The sequence below is a fragment of the Podarcis gaigeae genome (assembly GCF_964106915.1).
Source record: "Podarcis gaigeae genome assembly, chromosome: 9".
NCBI lineage: Eukaryota > Metazoa > Chordata > Lepidosauria > Squamata > Lacertidae > Podarcis > Podarcis gaigeae.
In genome coordinates this window covers 14,094,329-14,117,303 of record NC_139685.1, presented here as the reverse complement: position 1 = coordinate 14,117,303, position 22,975 = coordinate 14,094,329, and the positions used below count along the sequence as shown (strand labels likewise).

Below are 22,975 nucleotides of genomic sequence, written 5' to 3'. Positions count from 1 at the left end.
TTGACTGTAAGTGGAAAACAGGATTGCAACCAACTCTCTACCCCCAAATGTGTCGGTGTGAGTCTGGGTAGACGGATGGGTCTGGCCACTTGTGTGTTTCTCCATTCTTTCCATGTGAAGAGGTGCAACGTAGTTGTGAGCCGTGAAACAAAAAGCACCTAAATCAAAACAGAGCCGAGCAGTTCTATCCTGTTTCCACTTGCCGTTTTTATTTTATCCACTCCACTTGATTTATTGAAACCAAGGACTTGTACACCGACCACTAATAATGAATCAAATGTTGTAGATATTATTGCAAATTTATGATGCTATTTTTGCGATATACAAGTGACTTTAGAAGACTTGGTTTTTATTTATAATGTTTGGTTTTATTTATAATGTTTATTATTCCTACGATCCTTGTTTATAAAATCCAATAAAAAGTTACTTTAAAAAAAGCACCTAAAACTGTCATCAACACCGACAACAGGTTGTGTTACCGTTCCGTTTTCTTCCAAAACAACTCTGATTCTGTGAACTCTCAAAAGGAATATAGCACAAAGACCGGAGGACCATGACGAACAGCGGCGATTCCAATGAATTGAAAAAAATGTTGAAATATACATTTATCAAGAAACCAGAGGCCTTTCTTCTTGAATTAACAGGATTGGAAATGCCCAAGAAAGATGTTAGATTATTTTTGTATGCCACAACAGCTGCTCGAATTTTAATAGCCAAGAATTGGAAAACACAAGAAATACCAACAGTGGAAGATTGGCAGATGAAGATGATGGACTTTTCAGAGCTAGCTCACCTGACTGGAAGAATACGTGACCAGAAAGAAGAGGAATACCAAGAAGATTAGAATAAATTTAAGGACTATTTGAATAAATATTGTAATATAAATAATTAGAAATTACTTGAAAGTACCAAATTGGCTTAGGATCAAATTAGGATTTAATTTAATAAATTGGATTTACAACAGTAAGAAAAGTGAATAAGTTAGAGGACAATTGGAAATATTTTTGCTTAATAATGATATTGGAAAGCTGTTACATCCAGATACAAGGAAACTCAGAAGGAAGGGACTAGGGGAAGTCAATAATATGTTTATAAGGTTGGATCGTTAAAGAACTAAGTTTGTTTTTATTGTTTATTTGTGTATTGTTTTCTTCTTGGATGTACTTTGTTGTCTTTTGTTTCTGTTTTTGTTTGTTAGTTTGTTAGGCGATATTTGTTATAATTGTGGAAAACTCAATAAAAAAATTATAAAAAAGTAGAGTGGCGATTCCAGACTAAACCGCTTGTGTGGAAGCAACCCGGTTTAAAACACGAACTTGCAACCGCGAAGCAGACAGGGTAGTTGCAGAAATAAAACAGGGGAAGCATATTCAAGGGACTACCACCAAAACCAAGATAAAGGTTGCCCATTTGGAGGTCTGGGGGAGAAGCAGATATTTTCCGTCTTGGGATGGAAAATATCCTTGCCAGAAAGCTAGAAGATCTGCTACAGGCAGAGGAGACAATACAGTGGCACCTCTGGTTAAGAACTTAATTCGTTCTGGAGGTCTGTTCTTAATCTGAAACTGTTCTTTACCTGAAGCACCACTTTAGCTAATGGGGCCTCCTGCTGCTGCCACGCCGCCAGAGCACGATTTCTGTTCTCATCCTGAAGCAAAGTTCTTAACCCGAGGTAATATTTCTGGGTTAGCGGAGTCTGTAACCTGAAGCGTCTGTAACCTGAAGCGTCTGTAACCCAAGGTACCACTGTACTAAGCTAGGCAGAGTTAAGAGAAGATCACTTTTTCCCTCCAAAATGAGTAGCTCCCCTGCCCCACGGCACTTTAGTATTGTGTTCACCAACAGCACTTTTCTTATTTTGCTTTTTCAGACAGATGTGGTCTAGCTTTAAAAAAGGTAAAGGACCCCCGGACAGTTAAGTCAAAGGCGACTATGGGGTTGCGGCACTCAACTCGCTTTCAGGCCAAGGGAGCAGGCGTTTGTCCACAGACAGCTTTCCAGGTCATGTGACCAGCATGACTAAACCACTTCTGGTGCAACTGTGGGGAAAGCCAGGGCACACGGAAACGCCGTTTTACCTTCCCACCGCATTGGTACCTATTTATCTGCTTGCACTGGCATGCTTTCAAACTGCTAGGTTGGCAGGAGCTGGGGCAGAGCAACGGAAGGTCACTCTGTTGTGAGGATTCGAACCGCCAATCTTCCGATCAGCAAGCCCAAGAGAATCAGTGGTTTAGACCACAGTGCCACTTGCATCTAGCTTACATTGTACAGTGGTACCTCAGGTTAAGTACTTAATTCTTTCCAGAGGTCCGTTCTTAACCTGAAACTGTTCTTAACCTGAAGCACCACTTTAGCTAATGGGGCCTCCTGCTGCCGCCGCGCTGCCAGAGCCCGATTTCTGTTCTTATCCTGAAGCAAAGTTCTTGACCTGAAGCACTATTTCTAGGTTAGCGGAGTGTGTAACCTGAAGCGTATGCAATCTGAAGCATATGTAACCCGAGGTACCACTGTATATAGACTATATGGGTCAGTCACTGTCTCAGCCTCACCTACTACATAGAAATGTTGTGAGTATAAAGTGATTTGGGAGAACCACATGTATAGCTACGAAATTCTTGGAGGTATGGACAAAAATAATGCAGTGAAGGCTTAGGATTTATTTTTAAATGGCCACGTATCAGGTGACCTACTCTTTGACAGGGGTGGCTGGGTGAATGGAGAGGAAAGGGTGTTAAAAGCAACTGCAAACCCATTGCTTACAACACAAGGCATGTAATCATCTAGCTCTTCTCAGCTAATAAAGCCAGTAATATTGTGTGGTTACCTCGCAATAAGCCCATTATCACCATTTTATTCATTAACAATAATGGAAGCCTGCCATTCACGACCAAAATCGAGTTTCTCCCGCATAGCAGGGAAGGGAATAAATTATGAAATGAAAATAAAAGCAGTAACAATGACCCCAGAGTACTTTCGTGCACTTTGCACAAAACCTCGATTTTTGTTAAGCGCAACGGGGAAATAGTATGTTAAGATAGCTAATATTTGAGAAAGGCTACACTTCAGTTTCACAGAATTTTAAAAGGATAAAAGCCAGGATGATTTATGCAGCCGGACAGGATAAATTACGCCTCCCCGCCTCCATAAAATGTCAGGTGCATTATTGTTTAGCATGAAAATGGCTTACCGTATTAGAGCTGGTGTAGTAAAGGGAGCATTTCGGGCTAGGAATTCTTCCAGAGTTTGCTCCAGGCACGTAAGCGGCAAACAGGATGAAACAAGCCACTCTTGAAATAATACCGGCCTATATTTAAAGGTTATTAGTAGGATTACAAAAGGTAAAGGGACCCCTGACCATTAGGTCCAGTCGTGGCCAACTCTGGGGTTGCGGCGTTCATCTCGCTTTATTGGCCAAGGGAGCCAGCGTACAGCTTCTGGGTGATGTGGCCAGCATGTCTAAGCCACTTCTGGCGAACCTGAGCAGCGCATGGAAACGCTGTTTACCTTCCCGCCAGAGTGGTACCTATTTATCTACTTGCACTTTGATGTGCTTTCGAACTGCTAGGTTGGCAGGAGCTGGGACCGAACAATGGGAGCTCACCCTGTTGCGGGGATTCGAACCACGACCTTCTGATCGGCAAGTCCTAAGCTCTGTGGTTTAACCCACAGCGCCACCCGGTTCCTGCATTAATAGGATTACTAGGTGAAAAATACGTACGTAGTGCTTTGATCACTTTAAAGTACTCTATAAATGTGTGTTATTCTAACATCACATTCACTGACTTCTCTGACCCTCCTTAGGAATATGAACATAGTGCCTTAAGATGCTGTTTATAACATGTACATAACCAAGAAAACTTAAGTGTAACCATAGTGTATCAAGAATCCAATCACAGGCTGCTTATGTACTTTGTTGGCAAGTCTATTGCAAATGTGGCTTTGAACACATGGAATATCCACACACTTTGAAATGTTTAAATCAGAAGAGAAACCCCACTGCCTGACTATTGATGGTTCTAGCAAGAAAAGACCAAAGTACAGTGGTACCTCGGGTTACATATGCTTCAGGTTACATACGCTTCAGGTTACATACTCCGCTAACCCAGAAATAGTGCTTCAGGTTGAGAACTTTGCTTCAGGATGAGAACAGAAATTGTGCTCTGGTGGCGCGGCAGCAGCAGGAGGCCCCATTAGCTAAAGTGGTGCTTCAGGTTAAGAACAGTTTCAGGTTAAGAACGGACCTCCGGAACGAATTAAGTACTTAACCCGAGGTATCACTGTATTAGCAATGGCCAATGTTCCTCTGAGCAGCAGTAGCTAAGGTGCAAGATAGTTGTCATTTGCAGATGGAATTTGAATCATAAACTCTATTTAAACATTTAAAAAATGCTTAAAATAACTGTTTCTTTAAAAAGTGCCCCAAAGCCTTTCTTTTAGGAATTTTAGGTGCCGAAATCACAATGGGGCAGAAAAGACTATTTATGTATGTGACAACAGCTGCGCTGGTGTTATTGGCCCAGAGATGTAAAGAAGACAAAGTCCCAACCGGAGAAGAATGGCTAATTAAATTGATTATGCCGAAATGGCAAAAATGACTTAAAGAATTTTAATTCTTCTTATTAAATTCTAATAAGGAATGGGGGGGATTTTTATAATTTACCTTGAAAACCATTGTAAACAGTTCAAATCGTTATTAGGATGGGAATAACACTTGCAGTTTAATGGTGAATTTCGGATAGAATGGAGTTGTAAAAGATTTGGATTAGTATAAAAGATGCAGGAGGAAATGACTAACAATAGGACCCACAAAGGGGAGGAGGGAAGCCCAGGAGCTTCTATGGAAGCTTGTTTTCATGTTGTATGTGTGATTGTAAAATTCTAATTTGAAACACCAAATAAATAAATAAATACTCTTTAAAACACGGGTAGGCAAACGAAGGCCCGGGGGCTGGATGTGGCCCCATCGCCTTCTAAATCCGGCCCATGGACGGTCTGGGAATTAGCATGCTTTTACATGAGTAGAATGTGTCCTTTTATTTAGAATGCATCTCTGGGTTATTTGTGGGACCCGCCTGGTGTTTTTTTTACATCAGTAGAATGTGTTCTTTTATTTGAAATGCATCTATGGGTTATTTGTGGGGCAAAGGAATTTGTTCTTTTTTTTCCTTTTCAAAATATAGTCCGTCTCCCCCCACCCCCACCCAAGCCTGAGGGACAGTGTACTGGCCCCCTGCTGAAAAAGTTTGCTGACCCCTGCTTTAAACTCAATGAGCTAAAAGTGTGCATTTTACTCCTACTATGCAAGCATGCCTAGAAAAAAACGTGTGTGTGTGTGTCAGGTGCTGATGGCTCAATTCCACCTTCAAGCAATCAGTGACTGACTGACAGGGAGCAAAGTGGAATGCTGTATTAATTGCATGTAAAAAGGTCAGGACCGACAGATTTCTGTATTATGTACCCAAGTGATTCTGTATAAAACACCAGAGGTCCCACAGTTCCTTTTCTAATTCCAGATCTTCATGCTGCCTTAGTTACAAATATGGACCCCCTTAAAAAATAAAAAAAATAAAAAGCCAACCTTTTGAGAACAGGTTTCTGGGGTTTTAAAATGCCGCAAAGTATGCAGAGACACAGCTGCTTGCATCCCAGCCACATGTTCAGAAAAGATTAGTTCCTTCAGGTTAATCATTGTACAGTGGTATCTCTAGTTATGAACTTAATTCGTTCCAGAGGTCCGTTCTTAACCTGAAACTGTTAACTAGAGGCGTGCTTTCGCTAATGGGGCCTCTTGCTGCCGCTGCACCACCGGCACACAATTTCCTTTCTCATCCTGGGGCAAAGTTCTCAACTCCAGGTAACTCTTCCAGGTTAGAGGAGTTTGTAACCTGAAGCGTTTGTAACTCGAGGTACCACTGTATTCATTTTATAAATTAAATTCCAAGGAGTTGATCAATTTCCCTTTCTGCATTGTATCCGAACCAGAATTTCAAATGCAGTTGTGTGTTTTTTTAAAGTTACCATCTAAACCCAAACCAGAATTAAACCCAAGTTTTCTATGTTTCAACTATCTAAAGCCAACTTAATTAGCTATGAATTTAAATGAAATTAAACAGTTCGTTTTTTCCTTATTTAATAAATAATATCAAAAAGTGAACTAGTTCATATTTACAGTATTTGAATAAAAAAACAGTCTTGTCTAACTTCTGCAATTTTTTACAAGCTGTATGAAAAGAGATTCCATATCCAGTTTGAGTGGAGTCCAGAGTGCAGTTCCTCACAGAGTTGACTTCTTGCATGGGTATGTTCTGCTCTTCTGGTTACACAGATGACTTCACTGTCAACCAATCCCTTGTGTGCAGAAGCGCACCCAAATTTTAACAAGTTTGCAATCATCTCAGTGTCATACATTTTTTTTTGGATTAATTAGTCACAGGAAGAGTAACAGAACATTAAATTTAATCTTGACACGGTTGAGTGAAACGTTTTAAAATCAAATATCAAACGAGCTAATTACACACTCTGTACATGTGACAACACACTTGATGTGGCATACATTTCACTTTTATTTATTCCTGGAAACTGCTGATTTTTTGCAGGCTTTAACTGATGAATTATAAAATCTGAGCAGATTCATTTTCCTACAAAAGGTATAGCAAAGACTTGATCAGCCTTCTATCTTATTGCTACCAAGTTTTATAGGTGCACGGTTTGCAAAATAAAACCCTTTTGAGGACTGGACACATACATACACACATACAGATAAACATCACCACAAGAGGCCTGCAACCAATGTTCCGTCTCGTGAATTCCCCATTCCCTCAATCATATGCAATTTTACTCAGAAGTCTTATCAACAGGGGCTTTACTACCGATGTGTGCTTGAAGCCCAAACTGTTTACTTTAAGATTGCATTCCACGTCTAGGGGAAATTGTGCCGTTCCTGTCTACTGATGTATCTGGTCCTCAGCCGTACAAAAACTCTTAACAGCAGCCAGCATCAAGAGATTGCTGCCAGAACAAATGGCTTCTTAGCAGAGAGCCACCAACAAGCACCAGAGAAGTTCTGACATTCCACGCATAACGTTGAAAGAACATGAAGGGCATTGTGGGGAATGCACCGATGCCTTCAGCCAAGGGATGGAGGAGTTTGACACATGGAGTGTTTGGCTGCATTGCATGTAAGTAGGAAGCTGGGAGAGGGTTATCTAAGGGGCTTTGACTGAGGAAGGGTGCACAAAATGCCAATTTCATTCACAGCGAGAAGAAACTCCCAACTCACTTCTAAATGCACACGTGTATAAACAGATTTCCAAGTAGACATGAGCTGTGACCAAATCTCTCTCCTTCCAGGATGCTGAATGTCCTGTTTGTGGTGATGCTCTAATTCCAAAAGAACAATACAACGTAAGAAGAGTATCATATAAAGCTCCACAAAACAGAACAGAATATGGGGGGGGGGGGGAATCACACATTCACAATGTTGGAGCAGCTGCTCAGTACTGCAGTTTCCACAGAGAAAAACTTCAGACCCAAAAGCGTTTAGGGAAAGCCAAATTTTGCTTCTAACGCTATGCTGCCACCCAACCCCACATTTACAGTGTTTGAAAACAAGTTAAAACACCTGGCACAGGAAAAGTACAGACGCTCTACACTCACATAAACCAGTTTTCTAAAGAAAAAATAAATGCCATGATTCATAAGTTAAGTGTTTTGTTTCAGAATGGAAGCCGCTATGAAGCTATTTGGTCTGAAACGGGTTGCGCCAGTGTCAGAGGTGCAATCAAACACATTCTACTTAAGAGATGTATTGAGAGATTTGCAGACGACTTGTGCAACCCCTCGAGACTGACCTGTAGAAAATATGTTCCGGAAGGTTTAACGGTGACCTAACATGTAACAGCAGCACTCAGCACTGAGCTGCTTTTTCCATACAAAACAGAGCATACTGCTTGCTCTCTCACATTGTTTGGAAAGCAATTTAAAAAGTGGTCTGAATCAACTAAAAAATGTTACTTATCCTCCCCAAAGATGCAAGAATAAGGACCAGGTTAGAAAACCAAGTCATATTTCTGCGATGTTCCACTATAAGAGGGAAGGACTGCATGTCTGAATGCTGCCACAGAGGGTGGAGAACTCCTTGAATTTTGTATGAGCATGGGAAAAGGTGAACCCTCTCCCCTCCATAAGCTGGTTTTATAGGGACTTAAGGTATTTAAAAGCCAAAACAGTCCCTTCCACCTATAGTAGTGCAGTCTCAGAAAAACTATATTCTGATTGTATAACATGGCCTTTAACAGGGTTCAAAGACTGTAGCATAACACTCTTATGCCAGCTATGATCATTTTGACTGGTTATTCTGAGGTAGCCCTGTTTAGGCCAGTAACCTTATTCCGAAAGCATTTTGTAGACTGCAGTTTCATTCCACCCCCCCCGCCCAAGTACTGCACATTAGCAGGCAAATTTAGCTCACTACGTTATGGAAGTTGAACAGCCAAACCCATTTATGAAAAAATAAGGATCCATCCATCAGCTAAAGAGATTTAGAGAATAAAACGTACTCAGAGCAATGAAAGATTATTTCTAATTTTAGTCTGGAAGACTATTTCCAATATACCAATTTTCCTACCTGAAGATAACAGGACAGCTAGTCCAGAAAAAGAAAAGGTTACAAAAGCCAAGTGTCTAAGGTTACAAGGTACTGCTTAAAAGTGAATTTATCTCTCCCCCCAAAAACACTCTCTCACTATCCTGTAGTGTAGAGAGAAAGGCAAAAAGTAGATATAATTCCTTCAGTTCAATTCCTTAAGAGATACAAATATTGGATGTATGCCATTTGGGCAACGCAGGGCAAAGAGTTTAAAAAGGATGAGATGCAGCTATATGCAAAAATGACGACACCTGGGGTACTGTGAAAGCTGATAAGCTTGTAACAGTTATCAACTGTGTATGCAATTATTAGTTTTGATTTTTCTGAAAACCTCAAACACTAGCATGTGTTGATCCCAAACACATTCAGCAAAAAGCCTGAAGTCCGTGAGCGAACAGCGCTGCGTAAGTCAATACTTCTTCAGCACACACCATGAAGCAATTTGCACTACGTTACAACCGGGAGAAAATTAAGAACAGACAACGTATACAGGCTTGCAAGTAAAGGCCAGTAAACAGCCAGAGATAAGGCCACAGTGAATCCTGCTCTTGGTCACTAAAAAGAGAGAGAGAGAGAGATGAGGAGAGGCAGTAACTGGCTAAGTATTAAGAACCAACGGCTTGCGACAATGTTGGGGGGGGGGGCAAGTTACACAGTATGAAAAGACAACACAGCGCACTTCAAGACAGTGGCACCGATTTAACTGGATGGGTTTAGAAGTTACAGCCTTGATGTGGAAAAAAATCTACTCAAAATATAAGTAACAGTGCTGATTAAACATGAGGACTATGTGGAAGTCACTAACATTGCTTACTTGTGTAGTCAAACACTTCCCTTGTGTTTATGGAAGAATGTAATATGAGGGAGGATGAGAAATGCACGCCAGGACTATATCCTAGGAAGTGTAAGGGTACTTCTATGCATGCAACAAATCAAGAGAGAAATTGCTTCAACTCAACCATCAAAGTGTGGGTGGGGTAGAGAGATAAGACACGACAACTTCCAAATTTAAGTACCACCAATATCCAACTAGTGCAACTCAAGATCAACCACTTCTCCGCTCCCACTAGTGGGGCTTGGGAAATCCTAGCCGTGGGCAGAAAGGCTTGTGGCTGGGTCTACTATGGATTGGGCCTTCTTCGCCACCACAGTCCAACAAACCTTCATCCAATATACCTCAATCGCAAGGATTCCCAGGCATATGATGGCAGGGGGAAACCCTGTGGCCATATAAGCCTGGGGCTTTTCGTCCCCTGCTTCCTGAGCAACTTTTGGTCCTCTCAAAAGCTGCTCCGAAAGGTTGGGACAGGCCCTGATGGGGCATGTTCCATGCAGGTGGCAAGGGATACCCGCTGCCTCCCTATTGAGGGTGCAGAAATACTGCGCATGCACACTTTCCAGAGTGGTAGCCACGTTAGCCTATCTCAGCAAAGACAAGGATCCCTGTGGGACTCCATCTCCTGCTGCTTTCAACACATGAACAGGCATTTAAGATCCTGGCCCCGGTCCCAAAAGTCCCTATGGAGCGTTCGACAAGAAGCTTTGGAAAAGGACTTTGGAGAGAAGCAGTAGTGTCAATTGGCCCTCCATTAATGTGCAATCGGGGAAAGATATGAACCTTGCAGTAGATTATTGGCAACAGAGAAATGGAAGGAAGAAGTGTAGTCCATATCAGTGCTTTTGCAATTAGCCATTTCTAAGTACTATCATTTAACTGTACAATGACGTCACACTCAAAGAAAGTAATATCATACAAAAGAAGAAGCTCATTAGGTTGGCCTGACGTCTGAGGATATAGCCATGCTGGTTTGTGATGGCTCCCAACTCGCAAGGAAGAGATGCGCCGACCAATCCTGTTTGTGGCTAATGCTTCAAGGGGGGGGGGGGGGAATGTTGCCATATGCCAACGAGACAGAAAAAGAGGCTGCCAAATGAAGCTATTGGGAACAGTTCACTTAAAAAAAAAAGAATCACGCACACATTTAACTTACACTTAATAGCAAATTATGTACAAGATTAGCAAAAAATAAAAAAGCCAACCTGAATGCATGTATTGACCGTGGAAGGAAAAACCCTCCGAAACACCAACAGATGCCAGTAGCATGAGCAGTTAAGAAAAACTGCACGAGGCCACATTTGTAATGTAAAAAACCTCATGAATCAACACTATAAATACATAACAAAGGAACACATAGAAAGAGCTGTCCACAATGGCGGAAAGAGGAGCTCTAAAGTTAACATACATTGCATGTATTGCAGGCAAGGCAGAGGCATTTTTTTAAAGCTTTTGCACAAACTTCATATCATCTTAAAAAAAATATGCTGGCCTTTACAAGGTTCTACTTGGTGAAAATAAAAAAAAAATCAGTTCATAAAAAGTCACAAGACTTCAGTTTAAAAAAATGCAAGTTCCAGCCACAGACCAAAAATATATATATTTTTTAAAAACTGGAAGAGTATGGTGATTATACAAGAATGGTCAGGCTTGGAACCTGAGTATACTTCAGAGCAAACGCTCAGAGGAAAAAAAATAATATATAAACTATTTGGTAACAAAAGCATACTATATGTTGTGATACAAAAAGGTATGGTGAAAATGTACCTTTTATACTAAAGCGTTTCCTTGGTCCATAAAAACTATGTTATGTCCATGTTTTCGAGTTCAACTTGTATCCCAGCCACTTTTATTTTATTTATTTTTAGTTTTGAGCCCATTTTTAAAAGAGACAACTAAAAATAGATTTTGAGTATGAATAGAAATGGGCCATTCCTCCCCGCGATTTTTTAGTTGTGGCTTCTACTGAGATCAGCACTTGTAGGTGAAAGAAGTTCAAAGAGCAGTGAAGAGGTTATTCCACCCCACCGGGAAACCACAAAAGTTGTTCAGTTTCATTGTTCGAAGCACTTAAGTTTTTTTTTTTTAGAAGTTCCACATAAAAGAGCAGTGGTTAGGAAACTACTGTTGCCGTGGATGATGTGACGTTGGTTGGATTTGTGCTGACGTTTGTGTAGCTTCCCTCGCTGTTTGTGTTTGTTTCGTTGGATGCCAGGAGACTGGAGTTGGCTCTGAGGATTGCTCCAGCGGCACTACAGTGGGGTCGGGGTCCTGGCTCTGGCGTGTAGGTAAATGTAAGGCTGGTAGAGTAGATTATGCCATCATTGCGCACCAATGTGACTGGGACTTGGACCGGCTGGCGGACCCACCTCCAGCCTTCCCGGAATGCGGAAATGTCAGGAACGACACACAGCATACTCTCTGCACACCTGGGGAAGAGGGAAGAGACGTTAGCTGTCGGAATATGCAGAACTGGCAAATTCAGCTATGAAAATTAGGGATCGAGGAGAGGCAGCCTTTAAGGAGGATTGGAAACCTTTTGTAGAATACAGTGGTACCTCAGGTTACATACGCTTCAGGTTACAGACTCTGCTAACCCAGAAATAGTACCTCGGGTTAAGAATTTTGCTTCAGGATGAGAACAGAAATCGTGCTCCAGTGGCACAGCGGCAGCAGCAGGCCCCATTAGCTAAAGTGGTGCTTCAGGTAAAGAACAGTTTCAGGTTAAGAATGGACCTTCAGAACAAATTAAGTACTTAACCCAAGGTACCACTGTATTTAAAGAGTGATTGTATACTTGTGGAAACTGCAAGTGGGATTTGAATGAAAAACAGCAGGAACTACGCGCCTGAAAATAAGCAGAAAGGATAGGGCATAGAAAAATCAAAATATGCAGCAGCATCAGAAATTATGGGGAAACCATTGAGGGCAAGTCAAATGGTAACTGAATATTAATAGGGAAGTGCGTATTTTGTATTAAATTTGTAATAATTATTGTTATTTTATTATTTATACCCTGCACATTTGGCTGGGTTTCCTCAGCCACTTTTTAAATTTATAAATAAATATTAAGAGAGAGAGAGTGAGAGAGAGCGCATTAGCTGACCAACACTTTTATTGCCAAGAAAGAATGTGCAAAGTTGTGGATACTCCATACGAAGTAACAAAAAAAAAAAGTTCTGAACCCAGGCAATCTAAATTCTCCAACAGGAAAAATTTGATTCTGCAATCACCATACATACATACATTATACATAGCTAACAGATCTTTTTTTATTTCATTCTCTGTAAGAGAAATTGCAGGAAAAAAAGTTTCCCCCTTAATTTGTTCTGGCTTTGCTTGTACTGTGGAGCAAGGGACCGGAGTCAAACACCCCCCCCCCCAAAAAAAAAAACCCTTAAAATAAAAATTCCAGCAGTTGTTTCTAACACAGTTGCCAGTTGCTTCTCCAAACAAAAGTTATTCACCACTAACAAAGCCCTATGAGTCCAGAAAGTATCAGTTTGTTTAACTGATATACCTTTTCCCAAACTTAATTAATTAATTAATTCGGTTTGGGAAGGTGTATTTGCTGGGAAAACTTTGGTGGGTTGGCATGGCTGTACAGATTACCAGTATGCATGGAAAAGGATGATCACTGAGGACCAATGGATTGTACTGTAAATTATCGGGAACACCACCATTCTTGCTATGAATATGAAGCTAACTTGTCTTTTTTAAGGGCCTTGAAAGGACTTTGTCAGAAAAGGCGGTATAAAAGTATTTCAAACAGATAAACGATGCTTTGGGCAAAATTTTAAGTGGCATGATGAAAGATAAAAGCATTTTTGGTTCCCTGTTTGCTAGTGTAATGGGAAATGGAAAAGAATGTTGGACAGATGGCCTCCTAAGTTGTAATTTACTTCAAAAGCAGGCACCTATATTGAAGTTTTGGTAATATGCAAGTTAATTTAAAATTGATATATTATTCAAGGCTAAGTGGTTAATTAACTCTCACACTTACCTAAACAGATGACAGACTTATCTTTAGAGTCCACAAAAAACAACAACACATTCTGAACTTGATGTGTGAAAAGAAATATCGTTAAGTGTGATACCGCACCTGTACATTGTTTCCGCTTCCACATCTCCAAACCAGACGCGTAAATTTGGAGTGAAGTTCTGTCCAGTAAGTTCCAACATTGCTACATCCCCTCCTCCATTCAACTAGGGGTTGGGGTGGGGAAATGAGATATAAACTTATCAGATACTTGTGAGAAGTGCACAAATCACTCGAGAAATGCACAAAATGCAGCTATGTGCATTTTGAGGCAACGTTTTTTGAGACCAAGTTAGCTGAAGTACCAATTAGACTTGTTAGATTAATGCAATAAAGAAGCAAGAAGCTAGCCCTGCTTTTAGTGTAGCACCACAGCCCAAACCAAGGGCCGTCTTGCACTTGCAAAAGACGCTGTGCAGCCCCTAGCACAACTACTGTTGTTATAATTTGCAAGCTACTCCCGTTCTACCACTCGCAGAAGGTCAACTCTTGAACTTGGCAAGCTAATGTCAGGTGGCACCTATGTGAACTAAATCCCAAGATGAGTGCAGGGACATCAACTCACCTGCAGACTTTCTACAACAGGCACAGGTGTTACTGGAGCGTGGACAGGTCCCATTCCCTCATAAAAGGTGTACTCTGCTTTATCTGTGCTAATGATTGTCCATGAAGCTCCATCATTAATCATCTCTTTATTTGGTTCTTTTGGACATGGAGTGGCCTTTAAAAAAAACAGAGAAGTAATCAGGTGGCCAAGAATGCTTCATGTTAAAACAAAACAAAACAAAAAGGCGGAGAATGAATCAACTGTAACACATCAAGCCACCTTTGTCTGGAGAGAGGGGCTTCCCTGTTGCAAAAGCATCATTCACAAACTAGTTGTGTTCACTTGCATAATTTGAAAGCTAGGATCCTCAGGGAAGCCCCTCTACTGTAGTTCCCAATTGTTTAAATTAGGCTGCTTAGCACTGCACTATACTGAAGCCTAAGTTCAGTATAATGAATTTATTTATACCCTGCCCATCTGGCTGGGTTTCCCCAGCCACTCTGGACGGCTCCCAACAGAATATTAAAAAAAAAAAAACACATCAAACATAAAAAATTTCCCTAAACAGAGTTGCCTTCAGATGTCTTCTAAAAGTCCTGAAGATAGTTGTTTATTTCCTTGATGGGAGGGCATTCCACAGGGCGGGTGCCACTACCGAGAAGGCCCTCTGCCTGTAACCTCACTTCTCGCAGGGAGGGAACTGCCAGAAGGCCCTCGAAGCTGGACCTTATTAGGCCAGATACACAGATGCTGCAGATAGCAAGTCTCTGGCCATCTAGATATGATTGGACTCCGTCCACTGCAACCAGTATGGCCCAGTGGTCAGGGGTGGTGGCTGTTGTCGTCCAGCAACATTTGGAGGGCCACAGTTACCCCACCACAGAAATCCACCTTCTCTTTGGTCCTTGCTTCTTACTGCAAAGTTTTCCCCAGCCCTTTGCCTCTCCCCGCCCCCTTCAAGTGCCAGGCGCGAAGCCTCTTCAGGACAGTATTTTTTGCTCTATAAGACGCACTTTTCCCCTCTAAAAAAGTAAGGGGGAATGTGTGTGCATCTTATGGAGCAAATGCAGGCTGCGCAGCTATCCCAGAAGCCAGAACAGCAAGAGGGATCACTGCGCAGCGCTCCCTCTTGCTGTTCTAGCTTCTGACTTAGCCGCGCGAAGCCTCTTCAGAACTGGGGGAGCCTTCATCCCACTGCCCTGAAGAGGCTTCGTGAGGCTATCCCAGAAGCCAGAACAGCAAGAGGGATCGCTTGCTGTTCTGGCTTCTGGGATTCAGAATATTTTCCTCCTCCAAAAACTAGGTGCATCTTATGGTCTGGTGCGTCTTACAAAGCGAAAAATACGGTAGTTGCACCCATTTCAAGGCAGCTCTCCACCACACACTGAGCTCCTAACATCTGCCATGCTATGCATCAATCTGCAGCTCCACAGCTAGTTCTAAAATACTTTGCAAGATGAGGCAAGCTTCTGAAACCTCAGCTAAACCTCAAAGGAAAGGTCTGATCTGCAACAAAGGTGTGCAGTGCTACATACAATCTTTCCCGCTAGCAGCGAATCTGATCCAGGAATTGCTGAGCCCTTGCCACCCCGCTCCTTTCAAGAGCTCCAGACCAGGAGCTGGAACTTTGTGTACTCTGTTCCCTTGGATTGGCACTGGTGCAGTGTGAGATTATGTCGACGTGTAATATTACCCGTTTGTCAACTAACTCACTTGAAATTGGATGATTCGCTCCTGGGAAAGGCACAAGTACATTCGTTCGGTATCTTTAAGGTAGAACGCACACTTATGGAGCTGTGACACTGGATCGTCTGCATCTAGCAATGCCGTCTGTTTGTCCACTTTTCGAATTATCTGTAGATAAAAAAGTGCACATAAGACACACTTGGAATCAAAATGCAACTTGTTTCTGGGCACTGAAAAGCGGCAGCAGTGAACTTGTATGTGAATATAAAGGTAAAGGTAAAGGTACCCCTGCCCGTACGGGCCAGTCTTGACAGACTCTGGGGTTGTGCGCCCATCTCACTTAAGAGGCCAGGGGCCAGCGCTGTCCGGAGACACTTCCGGGTCACGTGGCCAGCATGACATCGCTGCTCTGGCGAGCCAGAGCTGCACACGGAAATGCCGTTTACCTTCCCGCTGGTAAGCGGTCCCTATTTATCTACTTGCACCCGGAGGTGCTTTCGAACTGCTAGGTTGGCAGGCGCTGGGACCGAGCAGCGGGAGCGCACCCTGCCGCAGGGATTCGAACCGCCGACCTTTCGATCGGCAAGTCCTAGGCGCTGAGGCTTTAACCCACAGCGCCACCTGCGTCCCTCGTATGTGAATATATTTGGTATCAAAAGAGTGCTTGAGGGATTCTAACTGTGGGAGGGATTCATCAAGTATCAGGAGCCAGTTAAACACTTCATCCGTGTTCATATGAAGCTTCTATAGTTCATCAAACCTAGCAAACTACAGGAGGCACTTTAATTTAAGCACTAAGCATACTGTAGTAAATTGACAATAAGGATTTGGAGTTTGAAACAGTGCCTTAAACTGTACTACATTGGTATACCTTGCACAGAACCAAATGTACCGTATTTTTCGCTCTATAGGACGCACCCGACCATAGGACGCACCTTGTTTTAGAGGGGGAGAACAAGAAAAAAAAATTCTCCCCCTCTCTGCTCAGCGCCCCTTCAGCGAAGCGGCAGGAGAAACGGAGCCCCTTCCATTTCTCCTCCCGCTTCACTGAAGGGGCAATGCGCAGCTCTCCCTCTCTGCTGAAGCTGGGAGAGTCTTGCTCTCCTGGCTTCAGCAAAAGGAACCCGAAGCCTCCGGAGCACAGCGAAGCCTCTGCGCTTCGGAGGCTTCGCGTTGCTATCGCTGAAGCCAAGGAGCCTGCCTTCGCTCCATAGGGGGGACACACATTTCCCCCTTAATTTTTGGAGGGGAAAAAGTGCATCCAATAGAGCCAAAAAGTACGGTATATCAAAACATAGAATAGTTTACAACCATTAACAGCTATGTATAACCAGCCTGGTAGCTTTTAAAGACTGATTATCAGTTAAAAACTGTATTCCCAGTTCTCTATTCTTTAACAAATATATAAAAATATATATGTGTTATCAAAGGAGTAGAGATCCAGTGTGGTGTAGTGGTTAGTGTGTTGGCCCAGGATCCAAGACCAGGATTCATATCCCTACACAACCATGAAGCTCCCTGGGTGACCAGCCACCGTCTTAGCCTAAACTACCTCTTGGGGCTTTGTTGAGAGGATAAAATGAGGAGAGGGAGAACCGTGTACCTCTCTTTGGAAGTAAGGTGGGATATAAATATAATACTAGATCTAAAATTTAAAAACAAATATACCAGTCTTGGGAGTGCCATGCCAGTGACGGAACAAACAAGTTTAACCGTCTGCCCATAGTGAATGTAGCCATCTCGAACTGTGAATTCTTCACCTTCCGATTCATCATCATCCACTGCAGAGGAAAAGAAAAGGTTTTAGTATGCAAGGAGATCAATAGATTCCAAAAGCAATCACACAGCACAGACAAGTATGGGTTTTCAATCGCAAGCTTTACTTACAGAGGTGAATGTAAAATGCTCCCCACTGTTGTGAGCTGGCATGGAAGTTTCCTCCCTCCACGTGCAAGTATCTCGTGCTAACTGTTTGCGACCGAAGTCTATTGAATAGTGCCACTTTTGTCCCCGATGCAATGCACACTGTAAAAACAAACCAACAAGCCAGATATTTAAATATGTCAGTCTTTAGACTGTTAAGCAATAAAGATTTGCATGAAAAGACCATGCATGCAAAATTAATCTAGGCAGCAACTCTAATAATCTATTGCTACATATTCCTTCCAAAAGTACTTTAATGTTTTCAGTTGCAAAGCTAAAATCCAGAGAATGTGTATATATAAGAAAGCACAATCCTGAATCGCAACCTACTTCAGAAATTTGGAATCTATGCTTTATTTTAAATATATATAAAATTAAAATTCCTTAAATGTGGCCATAGTAACAGATTCACAAGCCAATTGCAACTGACTGTTTTTCTCCAAAGCAGCAAAAACAAAGCATTTCCTTCTAATTCCAGTGTTTGAAATTAATATGCCAGGTATCCCTTTCAACCATCCTCTGTAGGCCTTATTCCAAATCTTGGCACTGTTTCCCCTCCTCCTCCAAATACTACAATTGTAAAATCAAGCGGCTTCTTTGTGTGCAGCTTTGCCTAGCCATTTTCTCAGAGTGTCTGGAACCAACCAAAATAGAGGTTAACATGGCCAATATTCTGCACCACACCACCATTCTAACACATCTGAGCACTAGTTTAGAATTTACTACATTTAGCGGGAAGCAGAAGGGAAGTGACTGACACTTCTGCACTTCCCACTTGGGCTGCAATTTATGATGTAGGATAACAGATCTGATCATTTGCAAATGTTATGAGCTCCAGGTTTGCATTTTATAGGAGTAGCAGGGAAGGCAGCAATATTAGCTATGAGACAGCAACGCCCTATCCATCTCCCTGGCTGAAATGAAGTGTCACACTTGGCACACCTCTTAAGAGGGTTTCCTACACGGACTAGTTCACCCGGTAATTCTGTAACGCTACAAGTAAAATTGCCTTCTGCCTTACAGGACATCTTCAGGAGAAGAAAAGGCTTAGGAGTAAACGCTACACAAATCCAGAATGGAGTCCCTAAGATAGTTGGGTGGCGTTTTGTATGCCTCCTTCTGGCAACTCCTGCGGACAAGCTGGTGCCAAAGAGGGGGGTATTATCATCTGGGCAACCCGGGATCTCCATACACACTGCCCAGGCTTGTGCCCCAGAGGTCACTTTGGTGCTGCTAATGCAGCAAAAGCAACACAGGAGGCAGCAATTGCAATTACCGTATTTTTCGCTCTATAGGGTGCACCTGACCATAGGGCGCACCTAGTTTCCAGAGAGGGAAATCAAGGGGGAAAATGTGACACCCCCCCTCGGCTCTGGGAGCAGAGGACAGGCTGCATGCAGCCTGTGCACTTCTCCCAGACCTTCTCCCTGCTATTGCTGGAGGTGGGGGAATTCCCCCATCTCCCACAAAAGCCCACAGGAGGGAGAAGGGACTGACTCAGCCAGTCAGTCCCTTCTCCCTCCTTGGGGAAAAGCCCCCAAGAGCGGTGTGCTCTTTAAAGGCTGCGCGGCTCCCGCAGGCTTTTCTATGAGGTGGAGGAATTCCCACCTGCTTTCCCCCACCGTCAGCCTCAAAGACCAGACTCTCCTGGCTTCAGTGAAAGCAACGCGAAGCCTCCGGAGCACAGGCTTCGGAGGCTTCGCGTTGCTATCGCTGAAGGCAGGGAGCCTGCATTCGCTCCATAGGAGGCACACACATTTCCCTTTCTTTTTTGGAGGGGAAAAAGTGCATCCAATAGAGCGAAAAATACGGTAGCTGGCTTCTGCAGCTACAGCAGTAGCCGTGATTCTCCAGCGGTTTGGCTTCATTCCCGGAAGTGCACTCCATTGACCGTAGAGAAAGATGGATGCCAATAGATAGATCCAGGCATCCACCGGTAGAATGGACACCACTGGTCCAATGGATTCCCCGCCACACACACACCCCCTCACCAATCTGCTTGAGGGCAAGGTGATCTGCTCAAAGGCTGGGCGTGTGGAAGGCTACTGGGGGTATAGGAATGACAAAAAAAGAAAACCTGTTACGCAAGCAGTCATTCACTCACACAGCACTGGCTATCACCCTTTGAAAGTCCCGAGTCTCTTAATTTGTTTTTTTAAAAGTTCATTCCATTTTAAAATTTCAAAGACTGTAAACCGTTTTTTTGGGAAAAGATAAAGTACTTGGAGTATTTGGGGGGTGGGGTGGAGGTGGAAACAATCTTACTAACTTATCAATGTAGTTTTGTATACATAGGGTGTATATTATGTGGGCCAACATTCTCACATTTGACCCTCCCTATAGTCTGAATTAGGGACGCGGGTGGCGCTGTGGGTAAAACCTCAGCGCCTAGGACTTGCCGATCGCATGGTCGGCGGTTCGAATCCCTGCGGCGGGGTGCGCTCCCGTTGTTCGGTCCCAGCGCCTGCCAACCTAGCAGTTCGAAAGCACCTCCAGGTGCAAGTAGATAAATAGGGACCGCTTACCAGCGGGAAGGTAAACGGCGTTCCGTGTGCTGCGCTGGCTCGCCAGATGCAGCTTGTCACGCTGGCCACGTGACCCGGAAGTGTCTGCGGACAGCGCTGGCTCCCAGCCTATAGAGTGAGATGAGCGCACAACCCTAGAGTCTGGCAAGACTGGCCCGTATGGGCAGGGGTACCTTTACCTTTACCTTTTTATAGTCTGAATTGGGTTCTGCCCAGCAAACAATAGGGACGCAGGTGGCGCTGTGGGTTAAAGCCTCAGCGCCTAGGACTTGCCGATCGAAAGGTCGGCGGTTCGAATCCCTGCGGTGGGGTGCGCTCCCGCTGCTCGGTCCCAGCGCCTGCCAACCTAGCAGTTCGAAAGCACCTCCGGGTGCAAGTAGATAAATAGGGACCGCTTACCAGCGGGAAGGTAAACGGCGTTTCCGTGTGCGGTTCTGGCTCGCCAGAGCAGCGATGTCACGCTGGCCACGTGACCCGGAAGTGTCTCCGGACAGCGCTGGCCCCTGGCCTCTTAAGTGAGATGGGCGCACAACCCCAGAGTCTGTCAAGACTGGCCCGTACGGGCAGGGGTACCTTTACCTTTACCTTTACAGCAAACAATGCATTGCATGTTCCAGAATACTGTAGTGGCAAGTTGAAGAAATCACCTTTTCAAAAGTTAAAGGGTGTCATTGATGTGTATAGCTCAGTTGGGACACGAGTGTCACTGTGGTCTAAACCACTTTTTTTTACCTTATTTATAGCTCAGTTGGTTAGAGCATGGTACTGATAATGCCAAGTTTTCAAGTTTGATTCTCATATGGGACAGCTCCATATCCCTGCATTGCAGGGGGTCCTCAGGGTCCTTTCAATTCTATTATTCTATGATGTATTTGTTATAAAGGTTCGTGCCCTTCTAAATTGCTAGATCCAGTTATCATATGGCAGTGCTGCTGTTCCTACATACACACCCAATGCACGATTAAGGGCATTTTCCCGTTTGAAAATTATGACATACAAATAAAGGTGGCATTGTGCTGTTCAAAGCAGCTTGCAAAATCAATACTTACAATCTGCATTCTTCAGTGACTGTTTCTTTTTAGAGGGTTTGGAAATTACTTTGATTCGTTTACTGAGGAACACACCAATATCATCGCTATTGCCATAGAACATTTTTACCGATAACATGAAGTGCTTTCGCTTGTCGGAGTCAGATATGTACAAGGTTTTAGCTGTGCAATAGTTCTGTGGATAAGTACAGGAATCAATTCATTAGAAGTTTTAACTAGCGACAGAAGGACAAATTATGACTTCAAAGCATTATGTGCTAAGGCAATTTGTTAGCTGATCTGTTCTGACTGGGCTTTGTGCTCTTCTGAGTGGCTTGGAGGACTGACTCCAAATGTCACGAGGTTTGTGGAGTGGAGGAAATGGTCAATCATGTTCTATGGGATTGTCTGAAGCATATGGGACATATAGGTGGCAGTAACAGGGCAGTAACAGTAAGAGAACTGGGGTGTGGTACCCATAATTAAAGGAAAGCATGGATGAGACTCATACTGGATTGAGGCATCTCCCTATAATGCAATCAATTAACAAACCCTAAGAAACAGGCAACTAGCTACCTATAGGCACAGAACTCTGTTCAACCTTTTCTTCTCTCTGGTCGGTCAAGGAGTGAAATGCTCCTTCATAGAGAAAAGCTAGGACTACGATACTACAAGAGACTTCAATTAATCCCCCTTGACATCTAGGGATGTATGCAATTTCCCCAACATCCCAGGTTGCTGTAAATATACCAACATTGTTATGAACTATCTGAGTAAGGTCTACGCATGCTTGCTTCCAAAAGCGTATGAGGCTTTTCAAACACTTCAGGGAGCTGTATACTTCCTTAGCAAGCATCACAGATGTGTGGCTACTGAATTATGAGACGTCCAGTTTTTATGGACCCAAGTACAGCATGCTTGGCTGCATTTTTGTTTGCACTAATGGCATTAGAAACGCTCATATGTGGAATCTTAATTTTAAACAGATCAGGTCTGTAAACGTTCAAATTCTGAAATGCGCCCCCGATCCAAACAGGCTAGTGTCCCCTACTCCAGGCAATGCTTACAACAAGTTTACACATAGGATGAATTCTTGTACACAGTCTCTACTCAGTATCTACTCATTTTCCTGAGAACGAAAAGAGTGACCCAATCAATGACTTACTCCCAAGAAGGAGACCACGTTCTATGTTTTATCTTCTTAAGCCGGTTTATTGCCATAAAACACAAACTGAAAAATGACTCAGAAGGCCTTCAATACATCAGTCACCTAGCATATAAAATACAGATTTGTACTCATCCTACCTTTCCTTCCAGATTTAACTGCTGCATTTCTTGGTCACTATTACCTATCCCAATAAAGGCGCATGGTTGAGACTCTTGTTCAGAGCAGCCATCCCGTTCCATCTGTTCTTTTTTTTTCTTCCACCCACTACCCATAAGATAGACACAGGGAGGTGGGCAAAAGAACCTGAAGATGAAAAACGGAATGTTGGGTTCAAGCTCAATGCATTTGGTTAAAGCTGTGTGTATTCTGTACAAAATAAATACAATTCTGAACAAAATCTGAAGCAAGAGAAACTGGGTTCTGTGGTGCACTTGTAAAAGTGTAAAAGAGTATTGGAAAACGATCCATAATGAATTGAAAAAAATGATTAAAAGCACCTTCCAAAAAACAACAATTTCAGTCCTTTCAGACTGAAATTCCCAGGTGTCAAAAAAGGGTATTTATGTATGTCACT

The 22,975-nt window shown here is 43.0% G+C and overlaps 1 protein-coding gene and 1 long non-coding RNA gene across 8 annotated transcripts in view; both read right to left on the bottom strand.

Moving 5' to 3' along the window:
- Positions 1-6,116: 6,116 nt before the first annotated feature.
- The window catches only part of RBPJ (recombination signal binding protein for immunoglobulin kappa J region), a 91,698-nt gene continuing 74,839 nt past the window's right edge, over positions 6,117-22,975 (bottom strand). For 6 of the 7 annotated variants that reach the window (XM_083755011.1, XM_083755010.1, XM_083755015.1 and 3 more), the window contains 8 exons: positions 22,539-22,704; positions 21,255-21,429; positions 17,645-17,782; positions 17,426-17,538; positions 15,785-15,925; positions 14,090-14,245; positions 13,588-13,691; positions 6,117-11,914 (listed from right to left, as the gene is read on the bottom strand). In XM_083755011.1, coding sequence (XP_083611137.1) covers positions 11,599-11,914; positions 13,588-13,691; positions 14,090-14,245; positions 15,785-15,925; positions 17,426-17,538; positions 17,645-17,782; positions 21,255-21,429; positions 22,539-22,704 — 1,309 coding nt within the window. In that variant the 3' untranslated portion in view covers positions 6,117-11,598. The remainder of the gene's footprint in view (positions 11,915-13,587; positions 13,692-14,089; positions 14,246-15,784; positions 15,926-17,425; positions 17,539-17,644; positions 17,783-21,254; positions 21,430-22,538; positions 22,705-22,975) is intronic. The other variant, XR_014567986.1, reaches the window with a different exon arrangement.
- Positions 19,948-21,233, bottom strand: LOC310852187. The gene is made up of 3 exons (XR_014568019.1): positions 20,791-21,233; positions 20,391-20,413; positions 19,948-20,013 (listed from the first exon to the last, which is right to left on the bottom strand). It is a non-coding gene; the product is annotated as an uncharacterized lncRNA (long non-coding RNA).